Source organism: Centropristis striata, chromosome 14, assembly GCF_030273125.1.
Source record: "Centropristis striata isolate RG_2023a ecotype Rhode Island chromosome 14, C.striata_1.0, whole genome shotgun sequence".
NCBI classification, from domain to species: domain Eukaryota; kingdom Metazoa; phylum Chordata; class Actinopteri; order Perciformes; family Serranidae; genus Centropristis; species Centropristis striata.
The window spans coordinates 3,323,284-3,340,297 of NC_081530.1; the positions used below are offsets into that span (position 1 = coordinate 3,323,284).

Here is a 17,014-nt window from a genome sequence, read left to right on the forward strand (position 1 = left end):
GGATATGTTGAGTTTCCAGTATTTTTTGTAAAGCCCCTTTCAACACTTTTTCCAGCTTCAGATGGAAAGGCATATATATACACACATACAGAATAAAACCAACCTTATCCTTTAAGAAATGTGCCATTTTAAAAAACAAAATGCATGTATAAGACGTGATGACTGTATTTTAGCAGCTGAGTTCCAGTATGACAGTAACCTTGTAATCTTGTCCATCAAGTCAATTTTATTTACATAACCCAGAATCACAAATCACAGATTGATCAATCTTTTTACCAGGACTATTTCTTCAGAAGAAGGTGGTTCTTAATAAAACTGTATAGAATTGTGTGGGAGTTATCCACAGTAAAAATGTGTTTGTATTTTAATATTGTGAGCATTATTGTTACATTGTGCCTTGGAAATGTCAGTGTCTAAAAAAACGCAGCACATACAGTGCAGAAAACTATCTATATGGATATTATGATTTAATTTTGTTGAACTCAAGTCCTGCAAGGTAAGAACAGCTAATGTGTGAATCTATAACATGTACAATGTATACTACTGTATACTTTTATGTCTGTATTTACCGTTACTTGACTGTATTTGGCACTTATTAGTAAAAATTGAATTGTGTGGCAATATTTGAGTTTGAGAAAACCATACCTTGCCACATGATGAGGCTCAAAATGTTTGTTTTGAGTCCATCTTTCTGTCTGTCTCACCACTTTTTCTGCTCTGCAAAGTCGTGCATGTGGCTAATATATTCACTTCCTAATCTAATAAACGGTAAAAGCAACCATGACCCCTTCAAGAGCACTTCAGGTTACATATTTCCTCAGATATCAGTGACAAACACTCTGTAGGCAGCTGTTGGCACTGTAAAAGCGTTTCCTGTCCCAGTCATATGACCATAATCACATGATTTAAAAATAAGGCCCGCCTCTCGCATCTGATTGGAGGACGCTCTTCCACGCCGCAATCTGATTGGTTGAGAGAGTGCTCAGTAGCTATAAACATGAAGTAAGTTATTCAATCAGTATTTTGAACAGCTGGAGCTGTTACTGTCATGGGATTTAGTTTTAATTCAGCCTGACTACTTTATCCACTCTGTTACTGAACAGATAATGAGTTTGTTCATCGCAGCATTTCTTCTGTGGGCTGTCACAGGTAAATAACAATATTTAATTTACCGCACGGTGTTTCCAATTAGCCAGCTAATGTTACATGCTGTTCATGCAGGCAGCTAACGGAGTTGACGTTAGTTATTGCGCAATATTTTCATGTTTGTCCAGGTTACTAAATAAACACTTTACAGGAGTAAATGCATATTACACACGCATTCAAATGCATGAATAAATGGTACAAATAAAAACGTGCGTATGTCTTGTTTTGTCTCCGATACGTGCTGATGAATGCAGCGATTGTCGTGCAAAACTTCAAGCAAAAATCCGACTATTTAGATTTTATTTGCTTACCAAGAGAGCCACATGCATCCTACTCTATGGGTTATGATGCTTGACGAAAGCAAAGAACTACTCTTTGATTCGGGGAGCATGCAACACACCATGTTACACTTATTGACTAAACAATAAGCATTTTCCATAAGAGCTTCTGTTAAAATTTAGGTTGAGGCTTGTTGACAGTGTAAAAGGTCTCAATCACGTGAAACTAATCATCGTTGAGTTTCCTTTTAAATCACAATTCTGTCAGTTTATTGACTTTTCGTGCATGTTAGGAAGGAAAGAATGCAGTATTTACTAAATTGCTACATGTTCTTGCAGATATTTGCCTTGAGTCATTATTAACCCTTTAAGGTACGCATTATGATACCAGTAAGGGAAAAATGTGAGTGTTTTTTCGTCTTAAAATAGACAAAATAAACAATTTGAAGACATTTTATAATTTGCATTTTTTTTTTGTGGAAGTTTTTGGGGTTTGTTGCCCGTAGGCAACGTACCATCACGGTGCACAATAATTGAAAAAGTGTTTGTTTGTGTTTTTTAACATAGCTTATACATAATTTGAACACTATATATTTAATAAACATGTGTTAAAGAGTCAGTCGCTTCAACAGGGTACAATACAAAACATTTTAAATTTAAAAACAAGTTTCCATTATTTAATTTTTTATTTTTTTTTAAAGGGCCAGCAAATTACAATTTGAGTGATTTTTTGTTGTTGTTGTTGCTATAGATAGATGGATAGATAGATAGATAGATAGATATACTTTATTTATCCCAAGCTGGGAAATTACAGTATTATAATACATTTACATTTAGTCATTTAGCAGACGCTTTTATCCAAAGCGACTTACAGGAAGAGTAAAAGCAAACAATCAAGGTATAGTGCAATAAGAGCTATTAGTGCTAGTGACAATGCATAATATATAATATAATTACAGTATTATACAGTATTGGTTCCCTATACTCTTCCCTCTTTTTTTAAAGTATCGCATCACTCAAAAACATGCATTGTAGAAATGTGACAGGCCAAAAATTCGTATGTTGCCTGAGGGCAACACTGTACCATAGAGGGTTAATCATAGTCAGAGAAAATGTCCAAGGACAGCAATCAATATTCCCATAGGTGCAAAGTAAATGGATATGTTGAGTTACCAGGGTTTTTTTTTGTAAAGCCCCTTTTAACACTTCTTCTTTTTCCAGCTTCAGATGGAAAGGCAGTCCCTACTCTTCCATATTTTGGGGACAGCTATCATGTCAAAGGTAAGTAGTACAAAATCAGATTACACATCAGGGACATTTTTTTCCCCCACATAATGTAGCCTCATTACAGGACACATTTTCATTTGCAGGAGTGATTTCTCTGCCCTATGCTGAGATTAAGGAGCCATTCGAGGCCTGGTTAGACCTAGCAGCAAAGTCCAGCCGAATAGACTACTACCATGGTAAGAAACCTCCGGACCTCCTGGCTGCTTCTCTTAAACCTGACTCTGTATTTTTCCTGCTTGGCTGGATTATTGATGTGAAACTGAGAACCTGATGTGTCAGACAAATGTGACCAGAGCAGAACATAAGCACGCGGTACATAAACAGAGTGAAGTGGAAAAGAATGACTAAGCAGTTTGGGGGAATTTAGAGTGGTGGCTGATGTTGCATACTAAAATGCCAGACTGTAAATTTGCCAGTTATACAGTAGATGGTACTTATGATCATAACTTGTAAATTTGTTGCAATTGCGGAACTTTTTTTATTGTAAATTTGCTTCTAGGGCAAATATTTACTTGCATACACTATTTCTTTGTGGCTTTCAACTAGGATGCGGCAGATTAATTTATCACAGCTCATGATAAACAAGTCAGAAGAAGTTGATCCTGGGGAATTGTCTTAACCCATTGAAGCCTGGAAAGCGGATACGTCATTTTGTAGTATTTGTATAAGCTTTCAAATACTTTTTGAATTTCATTTCTATCTGCTACAGAGGCTGAAAAATCTATTATTTAGTAGGAAGTGTTGACACTTCTGTTGAATTTACAGAAAAACTTCAGGTTTTATGAGCTTATTTTAAAAACGCCCAGAGGTTTTACAGGCGTTTTAGGCCTCAATGGGTTAAAGCACACTTCAAAAAAATTTATTTGACAGAAAATGCATCTTTTTGTTTAAGTTCCATTTTCAGAGATTTAAGAATATTTTGATTATCAGGATAATTCATACTATTGATGCCCAGTAGTAGGGTGTCCTACACAATATACATTATATAGAAATGGTGGCAGGGTAAGGGTTAACGTACCATAGGCAAGGCAAGTTTATTTGTATAGCACAATTCAACACAAGGTAATTCAAAGTGCTTTACATACACATTAAAACAGCAAGACACAATTGAAAACAGTAAAAACAGGGAAATAGAAATAAAAATACAAATAAGATAAAATAAGAAACAGCAGGATAAGAAAATAGATAAAATCATAAAAAGCACAAGTCAAACATTGCGTAGTTAAAAAGTAAGGGCAGTAGAGTAGAGCAGATAAGTGTTAAAGTTAAGAGTACGCTGCAGTAAACAATAGTGTTTTTAGTCCTGATTTAAAGGAGCTGACCGTTTGGGCAGACCTCAGATCTACAGGTAGTTTGTTCCACAGGTGAGGAGCAGAATAACTGAAAGCTGCCTCACCCCGCTTAGTTCTTGTTCTTGGGACGCAACAAGCCAGTTCCAGATGACCTCAGGGGTCTGGATGCTTCATAGAGAGGGAGCAGATCAAGCAGGTCATTTGGTCCGAGACCATTCAGAGCTTTGTAGACCAGCAGTAAGATTTTAAAATCTATCCTCACTACACTGGCTTCCTGTGAAGCCAGTGTAGTGATTTAAGGACCGGTGTAATATGGTCCAGTTTCCTGGTGTTTGTGAGGACTCTGGCGGCAGCGTTCTGGATCAGCTGCAGCTGCCTGATTGATTTTTTGTTAAGACCTGTGAAGATGCCATTGCAGTAATCCAACCTACTAAAAATAAATGCATGGATAAGTTTTTCCATGTCTTGTTTGGACAGAAGCCCCTTAATTCTAGCTATGTTTTTCAGGTGGTAATAGGCAGATTTAGTGATAAGCTTTAGATGGCTGTTAAAGTTCAGGTCTGAGTCAATAATTACACCAAGATTTCTGGCTTAATGTACGGATGCATGCACCTGAACACTGCGATTGAAGGAGCTGACGTCTCTCACTGATTCTCCCCAGGCCAGGTGTCCACCTACCAGCTGGGGGCGGAAGAGCCGTGGGGCGTCGCCTATAAAATCACTCCAGAGACCACAGAGACGGAGCTGAACGTGATGAAGTGTTTCCTGGCCAACGGAACAAAGGATGAAGCAGTCACACCGCAGGCGTCGCTACCTGATGTGCAGGGCTTTCAGGTCTGAGAGTAAAAATACTCTGAACACAAACATGTTAAAAGACTGGCTTGCCTTAGTTATAACCTTAGTCTTATCACTATAAACAAGCTTTTGAGCTGCCTGATTCTGACCTCCAGATCAGATCCTGGAGTATTTTACAGTACAGAAAATTGCTTAAGAGGGGAAAATATTTACTTCCTATGTACACCGAGCTGCTTTATTTGTGGGCTTTTGTATCGGCATCACATAATCGAGGTAGTGGAACACTCACTAACATGCAGACTGTTTGGAGAACCTGAAGCTACTTTGCAGAAATTCTCCAGATAGTTAATTTGTAGTCTTAACTAGATTAGATTTTTATTTGTCATTGCACAGAAATACAACGACATTCAATGCACTCACTTACTGGACTCATAAAAAAGCATAATAAATAGTAAATAACATATGGTTTTTATTAAAAGATCCCCATTAGCTTGTGCCGTGGCAGTTGGCTAGTCTTCCTGGGGTCAAAACATTCCAACAAGTAATACTCAACAGTCCTACAACAACTTTAACAGTAAAAATACATTAGAAAATACATTAGAAAAGTGCAGCACAAAAGTTCATTACAAAATGCAGCACAAATTTAAAAGACAGTTTGTAGAATCAAACCATTGAATTATAGCCATTTGGATTAAATGTTTAGGAATAATTGGTCAAATGCATTTGATCAGAAAACAAATAAAATACAAAAAAAACAAAAAAAAAACAAACAATACAGCTTTAACCAGTATCATTGATTGTAATCCTGGACATCATGAATCCAGGCAAACATCGCTTCTATAAAGAGTAGCGTCCTTTCAACCAAAATAAACAAAAACATTTTTTAAATAAACCCCCCCAAAAAATATAATAAGCCCAACACCTAACATTAACCACTGACAAAGTACATCTTTAATTTCTTTTTGAAGGATATTTTGCTTTTTTCTTGACGGATATCAAGTGGTAAATCATTCCATATTTTACATACATTCTTATAATCTCATCTCAATAAATAGCAAATAGAAAAGATACATTCTCATCATCTCAGCACTTGGTATATTCATGTCATTCATTCACTGTACCATCAACTTAGTGCCATTGTATGCATTAAAACAATAGTGTAAATTAGAGAGTACCAATACGTGGAGTGCTGAGCCGCCATTGCAATCTGCAAAATGCTAATGAGTGAAATACCAGTCTGTTCATTTTGCAGTCGAATGCACATTCAGTGTAGTTAGAGAGAGAAAATGTGCTGCATTAAAACTGAACAATTGGCATCCTCTTAACAAAAGGATTGTTTTTTTTTTTTTAAATGTGTACCGTTCATCTACACCGTGAATTATTTACAAAATTATGTCTGTTTAGTCTAACCATGATTTAATGCTGATGGAAAAAATGCTGTGTGCTTATTATTGAGCACAGGGTGACACAATTTTAAATTCTAAATTGATTAAAAAATTACTTTTACTTTACTTTAACTTACTTTTTTTTTTTTTTTTTCTTTTTACTTTTTTTTTATTCAACAAGAAAGAACATGGTACAAAACATTCCTTGACAACAGCAGAGTACACATGGCAATGCGAAAAAAACTAAAAATTAAACAAAGACAGAAGACATACTGGGTTACAGCAAGCTGAATAATAATGATACAGTATAATTAAATAAAAAAAATGAAAGAATAATGGACAGTCAGGACAGTACAGCACATTGTGAGATCCCTTCAGCTAGAGAAGTATCTTGCAATATGTAGCCACCTCCTCTTAAAGATATCCGACCGTAATTGTAACTGAGCAGTTAAAGCCTCCGTTCCATAAACCTCCTCAACTTCTGTTTCCACTCTGCCACTGTAGGTGGCTGTGGATTCCTCCATTTTATTGTCACCATTTTTCTAGCAGTCATCAAAAGTACACTACTGGTCAAAAGTTTTAGAACACACCAACTTTTCCAGAATTTAATTGAAAATGATGCAGTTTAATGTCTCAGTCTACTCTGAAATTAATGCACATTTGCAACATTTAAAAGTCTTTATTGAGCATGATAGTGTTTTGAAAGTAAAAAAAAAAAATTCAAAATCACATTTTATGTTGGACTAAAGGACTAAAAAAAGACACAAAATTACCAAAAAAGACACAAAATGACTTACAAAGACATTAAAATAATTCAAAAATGGACAAAATAGCCCAAGACTCCATAGAGTTAAGTTGTTAACCCATTTCTTGTTCTCTGAAAAAGACCTACTTGCATAATTCTGAAATCTACATTATATTTCAGTTTTGGTTAAGCTTACCTTTTTTTATTTACCTCTGGCAGTTCACCACTTACCTTTGTACCCTTTCAAGCTGTTCATTTGACTTGAACTGCTTGAATTTCAATAAAAAACTGGAAAATTGGGGTGTTCGGTAGTGTGTGTGTAACAGGTACTTTTGGTCCTTGGTGTAAGTGTGGCTTTTACTTTTAATTATCACATTTGTTACAATGTAGTCTTCTAAGAAGATTTTTTTTAAATGTAAATGACAGCTGTCAGGTCATACAACAGACTCTTAATCTTCATGATGATCCAGACTCAATAGTTTGTTTCTCTGTAGTTCCTGAGGATGGAGTACTACGGAGGGTCCCTGTGTGAAGTCTGGCAGAATGTGACCACTGTGGGTCACAAGAAGAACACGTACACTCTGTGGGTGACCCACTCAGAGGAAGGGGCAAGTGGCAAAGAGGACCCTGCCACGCCCCTCCATTATGAGATGATGGGCTACAACACACTGCTGGGCTCACATTATGACAAATACCTGGTGGACTACGTGGAGTTCAGCACTCATGTTGACCCCAAAGTCTTCTCGCTGCCTGAAGGTTGGTACTCTGTTTTTTGATATCTTTTTTTAGAAGGTATTGATGTTTGTGTGGCGTTCAGAAAAAATAAATTGTAAAATGTTTCCCTGCAGGGATGGAGTGTGGAGGGTTTCCTGGTCCAGGAGTGGAGCATCACATGTTGGCCAATCCAATGAAAGATCTCATCCACACTTCTGCATCGGGCCAATCACAGCGCATGTTCAACGTTTTCAAGAGCAAGTTCCAACGTCAGTACAGTGATGAAAGAGAGCACGAGAAGAGGGAGCACGCTTTTATTCACAACCTCCGGTGAGACATGCGTTCAATTGTTGAGTGGTGACACTGCATCATGACAGATATCTCTGAGGACATAGACATGATTAATAGCAGTGACAGTGTCCGTTTCAGAATAGATTTTAAGATCCTGATGTTTGTTTTAAAAAAATATATATATTTTGACCAAAAAAAGACACAAAATTACCAAAAAAAGACACAAAATGGACACAAAATGACCAAAAAAAGACACTCTTGTGTGCTCGGCACAGTGCTGACGCACCAGTGTTGTTCGTCCCATCACTACTCTGATGTTTGATATCTTTTTTTTTTTTTTTAGAAGGTATTGATGTTTATGTGTTTTAAATTTTAAACTGATTGGCTCCAGCTTATTTGACGGAACTCATACAGGTTCACAGACCGACCAGAGCTCTGAGGTCTAATGAGTCCTACCTGGATGTGCCTAAATGCTAAAAACAAAAGGTGATCGCTCTTTTGCAGTGGCTGCCCTGAAGCCGTGGAACAGTTAACCGCTACATATCCGGTCATCAAAGACTTTGGACAATTTTAAATCTTCTCTTAAGACTCATTTTTTTCTGTGTGAGAAGAAAGTTGTTTCTGTATGTTGTATTGCATATCTCATGTAATATATTATTAGATCAAATTGTCTTTTATTTTTATTTGGGAGTTTGTTATTCAATTGTGTATCTTGTATTGGATTTTGTTGTTGTTATTCAGTTATGTAAAGCACTTTGGTCAACCTTGGTTGTATATAAGGTGCTCTATAAATAAACGTGACCTTGACTGTCCTCTTGTTTCTGTAGGTACGTCCACTCCAAGAACAGAGCAGGCTTGTCCTTCTCTTTGGCTCTGAACTCTCTGTCAGACCGCACCATGTCAGAGCTGGCCACCATGAGGGGAAGGAAACAGAGAAAAACCCCAAACAGAGGAAACCCCTTCCCTGCAAAGATTTACGAAGGCGTCCAAGTACCTGAGTCACTTGACTGGAGGCTTTATGGTGCGTCTGGATAATATGCAATCTAAACTGAATCAAAGATGTGCCCCCTAGGGGTGTGCCATATCGGTATATTTTTTTTTATGGTTAAAAAAAATGCATATCATGATATTGGCAACATTTCTACTTCTTGATGTAGAGGCATACGGTTGACACAACTAAATATACCGAGCTGCCCTCCAAACACACTGCTGCATTATGCCGTTCGTTAGCCACGAGCTAACATTAGCTAACAAATTAAGTTGTTTTAATCACAAAAAACGACTTACTCTCTGTCGCATAACACATGCAACTTTCAAAATAAGAGCACAGTGTGTTAACCCATTGAGGCCTGAAAAATTGCTGGGCGATTTTAAAATAAGCCTCTAATTTTCTGGAAATTCTGGAAAATTCTGGGGGAAAAAAGTGTCAACTCTTCTACTAAATAATAGATTTTTCAGCCTCTGTAGCAGATAGAAATTAAATTCAAAAAGGTATTTGAGAGCTTATACAAATACTACAAAACGACGTATCCGCTTTCCAGGCTTCAATGGGTTAACAGAATCTACCACAGAACTTACAAGAAGACTGTCAAAATAAGATGCCTTAAATAAAACATACAAGAACCTTTATTCTCCTTTACAAAATGTCATTAAAATATGCCCCCGAAACCCCTAAATGGTTATTTTTGCTTGTTTTTTGTTATTTGCTCAAAAGTCAAGAGTAATTTTTTTTTTTTTATTTGCCAACTGTTGAGATTTGCACTTCAAACTACATGTTAGATTTTTATTTATTTATACAGACTAAAAAAAATCATATTTTCTATATCTTTTTAAGTATTTCGTAATATCGTTAAGAATATCGTTATCGCAAAAATAGCCTGAAATATCGTGATATTCTTTTAGGGCCATATCGCCCAGCCCTAGTGCCCCCCTGGCAGGACATCCTGGTTTTAACCTCAGCTTTGCTCCTGCAGGTGCTGTGACCCCAGTGAAGGACCAGGCCATCTGTGGCTCCTGCTGGAGCTTTGCCACCACTGGAGCAGTAGAGGGCGCCCTCTTCCTGAAGGTGAAAATGAGATGAATCATGTGTTACTAGTTACTGGCCATTTTGCAGAGTTTTCAACTGATGGGGCAACTTCCTTATGCACTTTGAAGCTGCAGATGTTCAGCATTGTGCTTCATCTGTTCATGTTTTGGTAGATTAGCATTGCAGTTCATCTAGGGACGGTATCTTTCTATATATAAGTGTTAGAGCCATTTGGTACAAGCTGATAAATAATTCAAATTTGTATTTCATAGTTCATATTTCTTTATTGAGGTTGTAGGAATGCCTATTGGTTCGTAGGAATTGCACTCTTCTTATTGGCTGAGACTTGTGTAACGTCATAATTGCTTACTTTGTTTTAATTAGGATTATGGAGACGAGGAGAGCACACTAGTTTTTGACCGTGCTCATAATTATTATTATTATTTTTTGGATTGCTGCAGTTTATTATAATGCTCAAACGAAAGGTTTTCAATAAACCATAAGAAAGAAACTGTGGGATTTTTCCGGCTACCGTTGACACGCGTCAACTACATCCTCACGCTCCATAATTGACGTGTGCGTTGCAAGTAAAACTAAACGGAGCCACACTAACATATAAGCAATAATAAGGTGCTAAACTAAACAATTCAGGCAACTGTAGACAAGCTGCCTTCTGCAAGATAAAATTACTGCTTTTGTCAATGTTATGGCTTCAGTTTCCAACGTAAACTGAAATAGGGCTCTCTGATAGCAGGATCAAGTTGTGAATATACACTACTGGTCAAAAGTTTTAGAACACACCACCTTTTCCAGAATTTAATTGAAAATTATGCAGTTTAATGTCTCAGTGTACTCTGAAAGTAATGCACATTTGCAACATTTAAAATTCTTTATTGAGCATGATAGTGTTTTGAAAGTAAAAAAAGATTCAAAATCACATTTTATGTTGGACTAAAGGACTAAAAAAAGACACAAAATGACAAAAAAAGACACCAAAAGACACAAAATGACTTACAAAGACATGAAAAGAATTCAAAAATGGACAAAATAGCCCAAGACTCCATAGAGTTAAGTTGTTAACCCATTTCTTGTTACCTGAAAAAGGCCTACTTGTATAATTCTGAAATGTACATTATCTTTCAGTTTTGGTTAAGCTTACCTTTTTTTATTTACCTCTGGCAGTTCACCACTTACCTTTGGACCCTTTCAAGCTGTTCATTTGACTTGAACTGCTTGAATTTCAATAAAAAACTGGAAAAATTAGGGTGTTCTAAAACTTTTGACCGGTAGTGTATCTGAATCATCTTTTTGTCTCTTAAGCGTCCCTGTGAGTCTAAAGTCCTCCTTTTTAGAGGAGGGGCTGGTCCATAAGACCCTCCATTGTTCCCCTTTGCACACTGTTGCGCCTGTCTAACGTGAGTGAATGTTAGCGTTAGCCTGCGTCTACCACTCGGAATGAACTTCTCAAAGGCATTCCTTTCACCATGTTGCCGAGCAACGTGATCCAGACCCTCGTTGGTTTGACGGCTCCCCATTGATGTGACCAAATTCTTGACTCTCACACACATGTGGTTTGTCACTTGAGTAGATGTTTATGGACCGTTTCTTGAAGTTGACCCACTTTTTTTTTTTTTTTTTTAAAACATATACTTATTGGTTTTTGTGTTAATATAACAACATCCAACAACCAAAACTTCACAAACATATGGCAGCAATGAAAATAATTAAAATATCAATAATACTGAAAAGGACCAAAACAAATGAATAATTAAATAAATGTAGATAACAAAAAATAAATAACAAACAAACCTATATTAAAACCTATTTTTATTCATTGGCTTTTAACCACGCATGAGACTCTGCTCTTGTTTTTAGTGTTTTATGGTTTGCTTTTATTTATTGTTTTTTTAAATTGTCTTTTAAAAAGCAATGAATCTAATTATTTTAGTGTTTATTTCCTGTTTTATTTTTATTTTTTGTCTCTTGTTCTGTTTGTTTGTCAGCACTTTGTTGCGGCTGTGGTTGTTTTAAAGTGCTTTACAAATAAAGTTGAGTTGAAACAAATAAATAATAATAAAAAATAATAATAATAATAAAAATTAGATAAATTGACCCACTTTTGCCATTTTTTTCTACATGGAAAAATGGGGAAAACATGGTTATTAAAAAATAAGTTTTTAAATTAGAAGGCACTTATAGACCCCTTATCAAAACGCGTCACTCTAGAAGCACTTGCATGTTGGTTGTAACAGGAATCAGAAGAATCAGATTTTGTGTCCATTTTTAGTCATTTTGGTCATTTTGGTCATTTTGTGTCTTTTTTTGGTCATTTTGTGGTCAATTTGTGTCTTTTTGGTCATTTTGTTTCCTTTTTTTGGTCATTTTGTTTCCTTTTTTTGGTCATTTTGTTTCTTTTTTGGGTGATCTGAACAATAGTTCTAATTTCAACAGTAAAGTGAAGTCCTGTTTTGTGTTTTGCCAGCTAGTCGTCTTTATAAAGTGTTCTTGGCGGTCCAGTTTCTTTTGCAGCTGGCCTGAGGTCTAAGGTTTGATCCTAGTCTCCGAATATTTAAGAGACTTCCTTCATGTTTGTCCTCTTGTGTTTTTGCAGACGGGCTCCCTGCAGGTCCTCTCTCAGCAGATGCTGGTGGACTGTTCCTGGGGTTTCGGCAATAACGGCTGTGATGGAGGGGAGGAGTGGAGAGCGTACGAGTGGATCATGAAACATGGAGGCATCGCCACAACAGAAACTTACGGAGCCTATATGGGAATGGTGAGATGATTTCCAGATGTGAAGCAGAACTTATTGTCCTTAACCCTTCATCAGGCGAAGAACCGTATTTGGTAACTTCAGCGGATATCCAAAATCAAAAATATATTTAGAGAAAAAAGTTGCAAATTCACTAGATTAAAGTGGCAGATCTACAAGAAAAAAATCACAGATTTAAGAGATTTAAAGTAGAAAATCTGCATGGAAAAAAGTCTCAGATTTATGAGAAAGAAGTGGGGGGAAAACAACTTTTTTCCTCGTAGATTCACCACTTTAAATCTCTTAAATCTGCAACTTTTTTTGCAGATTTGCCACTTTAAATCTCTTAAATCTGCGACTTTTTGCACAGATTTGCCACTTTAAATCTCTTAAATCTGCGACTTTTTTTGCACAGATTTGCCACTTTAAATCTCTTAAATCTGCGACTTTTTTTCTCGTAGATTCACCACTTTAAATCTCTTAAATCTGCGACTTTTTTTCTCGTAGATTCACCACTTTAAATCTTCTAAATCTGCTACTTTTTTTGCACAGATTTGCCACTTTAAATGTCTTAAATCTGCGACTTTTTTTCTTGTAGATTTGCCACTTTAATCTAGTAAATTTGCAACTTTTTTCTCGACCCCATTTTGATATCCACTGAAGTTACCAAATATAGTTCTTCGCCTGATAAAGTGTTAAGGAAGCAGATGAACTGAATGTTTCATGCTGTCATCCATATTTAAGAGATGGTAAATTGTGTGTTTTCCATTCTTAAAATATATTTTAACTCTGGCATTTTGGATTTTTTCCTCGATGAACTTTGTGCTTATTTTTCTACTAGAGTTGCAAGTTCCTCTGAAACATGATTCCATCCATCTGCACCCAGTTAGAAAATCTAAGGCGCCTTTAGTGAAACATGCAGAATGTTGTGCACAGCTGCAGAACAGTTGAGTGTAAAAGTTTCTACCTCCCTCTGTGAACAGAATGGGTTTTGCCATGTGAACGCCTCTCAGCTGACTGCACACATCCAGAGCTACACTAACGTGACCTCAGGAGACGCAGACGCCCTGAAGGTGGCGCTGTTTAAAAACGGCCCAGCAGCCATCAGCATCGACGCTTCACATCGCTCCTTTGTCTTCTACAGCCACGGTGTTTACTACGAGCCAGCTTGTGGTAAGTTCCCCTCTTTTATTTTTTTTTTTTTTTACAGCAATAACTGTCTCTCCCTCTAACTCAGCTATTCTCAACCTTGGGGTCGGGAACCCAGTTGGGGTCTCGAGATGATTTCTGGGGGTCGCCAAATCATTTTGGAAGTCAGCTCTGTCTCCACTGTGTTAAAGTGTTCATGTGTTAATGTGTTTTAGACTTTTTGGTCATTTAATGTCTTTTTTTTTTTTTTTTTATCATTTTGTGGTCAGTTTGTCTTTTTTGGTCATTTTGTTTCCTTTTTTTTGGTAATTTTGTGTCTTTTTGGTCATTGTTTCTTTTTTTTGGTCATTTTGTGTCTTTTTGATCATTTTATGGTCAATTTGTATCTTTTTTGATCATTTTATGGTCAATTTGTGTCTTTTTTGATCATTTTATGGTCATTTTGTGTCTTTTGATCATTCTATGGTCAATTTGTGTCTTTTTTGATCATTTTATGGTCAATTTGTGTCTTTTTGATCATTTTGTGTCTTTTTGATCATTTTATGGTCAATTTGTGTCTTTTTGATCATTTTGTGTCTTTTTGATCATTTTATGGTCAATTTGTGTCTTTTTTGATCATTTTATGGTCATTTTGTGTCTTCTTTTGGTCATTTTGTTTCTTTTTTGTATAATCTGAACTGTGAGATTCTGTCCAGTGAGCGGGGGTCGCGGAAAACATGCATGTTAAATTGGGGGTCGCGACTCAAAAAGCTTGAGAACTACTGCTCTAACTCCTGCTTGTGTTTCTTCCAGGTAACACCACTGATGATCTGGACCATGCTGTACTGGCAGTAGGGTACGGCAGCCTGGATGGGGAGCCGTACTGGTTGGTAAAGAACTCCTGGTCCACATACTGGGGCAACGACGGCTACATCCTCATGTCTATGAAGGATAACAACTGTGGCGTCACCACTGACGCCACGTATGTCACACTGGCATAGATTTTACTGTTTGTTTGTTTAATGCCACTATGTGAGTGCCTCAGATGAATGACGCCTAATGCCAGATGTGTTTTATGTGGCTAGCAGGTCAAACTGAACTGTTAGCCTTGCTGATAATGTCATTAATGTTGCTGTTGAATAGTGTCAGTGTGTTTTAAAACGCTGCACAACTTGCACACAGAAAAAGCCACTTTTTCAAACATGATTTATCAGTTTATTGCCAGTGGCACGGCTACAGTGCCTTCATTTCAGTTGTACAAAGTACATTTTGTCACACATTTCCCCTTGTTGTACAATTTGTTGCATTAAAATGCACTGAGCTGGAATCAATGTAATGTTGAAACGTTTTTAATTTGCTACTTTCAGTGACTTCTTTATTAAAAATTCTGCTTTTTGGCAGCAGTAAGACATGCTTTCTAGATTCATGCGGTTGATTAACATTTTTGCATTGCACCACATTACATAAACTGCTTCTACTTTTTTTTTTTTTCTTCACATGTATCACAAAGCCCTTTTTAAACAGTAAAATATTTTTTTTACAGATCAAAGTCATACATTTTGAGTGTAATTCAGTATAATAAAAAAAAAACTTGTACAATGTTAATCTCTTTTTACATGCTGATCAGTTGCATCTTCTAGTATCCATACAAAACTACAAAAGGCTAGTTAAGTCTAACAAGAGGCTACATTAGGCATAATAAACTTAAAGGATTGGTTTGAATTGTTTTTTCTAAGTGGGGTTGTATGAGCAGTTTATTCATAGTTTGTGTATTGCCTACAGTTTGGAAAAGTAGGCAGGATTCCCTGCAGCTAAGTAACGTACTGCTGTGGGTGGTGGCATAATGTATTGGCAAAATAAAACTAGTTTAAGTGTACTATATACACTACCGGTCAAAAGTTTTAGAACACCCCAATTTTTCCAGTTTTTTATTGAAATTCAAGCAGTTCAAGTCAAATGAACAGCTTGAAAGGGTACAAAGGTAAGTGGTGAACTGCCAGAGGTAAATAAAAAAAGGTAAGCTTAACCAAAACTGAAAGATAATGTACATTTCAGAATTATACAAGTAGGCCTTTTTCAGGTAACAAGAAATGGGTTAACAACTTAACTCTATGGAGTCTTGGGCTATTTTGTCCATTTTTGAATTCTTTTCATGTCTTTGTAAGTCATTTTGTGTCTTTTGGTGTCTTTTTTTGTCATTTTGTGTCTTTTTTTAGTCCTTTAGTCCAACATAAAATGTGATTTTGAATCTTTTTTTACTTTCAAAACACTATCATGCTCAATAAAGAATTTTAAATGTTGCAAATGTGCATTACTTTCAGAGTACACTGAGACATTAAACTGCATAATTTTCAATTAAATTCTGGAAAAGGTGGTGTGTTCTAAAACTTTTGACCAGTAGTGTATATTCACAACTTGATCCTGCTATCAGAGAGCCCTATTTCAGTTTACGTTGGAAACTGAAGCCATAACATTGACAAAAGCAGTAATTTTATCTTGCAGAAGGCAGCTTGTCTACAGTTGCCTGAATTGTTTAGTTTATTATGACTTTGAATCTGAACTAACTCTTATAAACAGGTTCTCAATCTTTGTTTTTTGTTTTCAGCCAATGACCCATTACAAGATGGAGAGAATGTGCTGGGAATAGGTTGATGTAGCTTAGTTTTACATTTCTATAATTATGTGAAATGTAGCCATAAGAGATTGGATTTTTTTCTTTCAGTGGTTAAAATAAATGTAGCTTCTTACTCCATCCTCAGCAGCACATTGCTTCATTTCTCCAAACTTTGGGAATGCTGACTACCATCTACTGAAGGTAATGTACTGACTATGGACCAAGGTTAAAGGATAAAGGTTAATAGTTTTGGGTTTTTCATTAGTTTTTTTTGTGAATTTCCTTGAAGTTCCTTGTGAATTTTTGTTTTCAAATTCAGTTAGTTTTAGTTAGTTTTTAGAGTGAGTTTTCCAGTTTTAGTTTAGTTTTTAGTTTTTGAAAATGCTTAGTTTTAGTTTAGTTTTTATTAGTTTTAGTGTTAGTTTTAGTTTTTTTGCCAGATTCAAAGTGGTCATAATAAATTTTGCGTTTATTTCCTTTGGTTTATTCATCTCAGCCCCAATAAGTTTATTAACTCTTACAGTTCAGGCTGTTTTGTATTTTGGTTGGAGTGTAAACATCCCA

The 17,014-nt window shown here is 36.3% G+C and overlaps 1 protein-coding gene across 1 annotated transcript; it reads left to right on the forward strand.

Moving 5' to 3' along the window:
- The first annotated feature begins 996 nt into the window (after positions 1-996).
- Positions 997-15,063, forward strand: zgc:110239 (uncharacterized protein LOC550326 homolog). The gene is made up of 11 exons (XM_059350667.1): positions 997-1,149; positions 2,646-2,705; positions 2,795-2,887; positions 4,665-4,837; positions 7,423-7,684; positions 7,777-7,972; positions 8,761-8,954; positions 9,907-9,998; positions 12,571-12,732; positions 13,692-13,881; positions 14,650-15,063. Exons 1-11 carry the CDS (start codon positions 1,107-1,109, stop codon positions 14,835-14,837), a joined length of 1,653 nt encoding a protein of 550 aa, XP_059206650.1. The 5' UTR covers positions 997-1,106; the 3' UTR covers positions 14,838-15,063.
- The last annotated feature ends 1,951 nt before the right edge of the window (positions 15,064-17,014 follow it).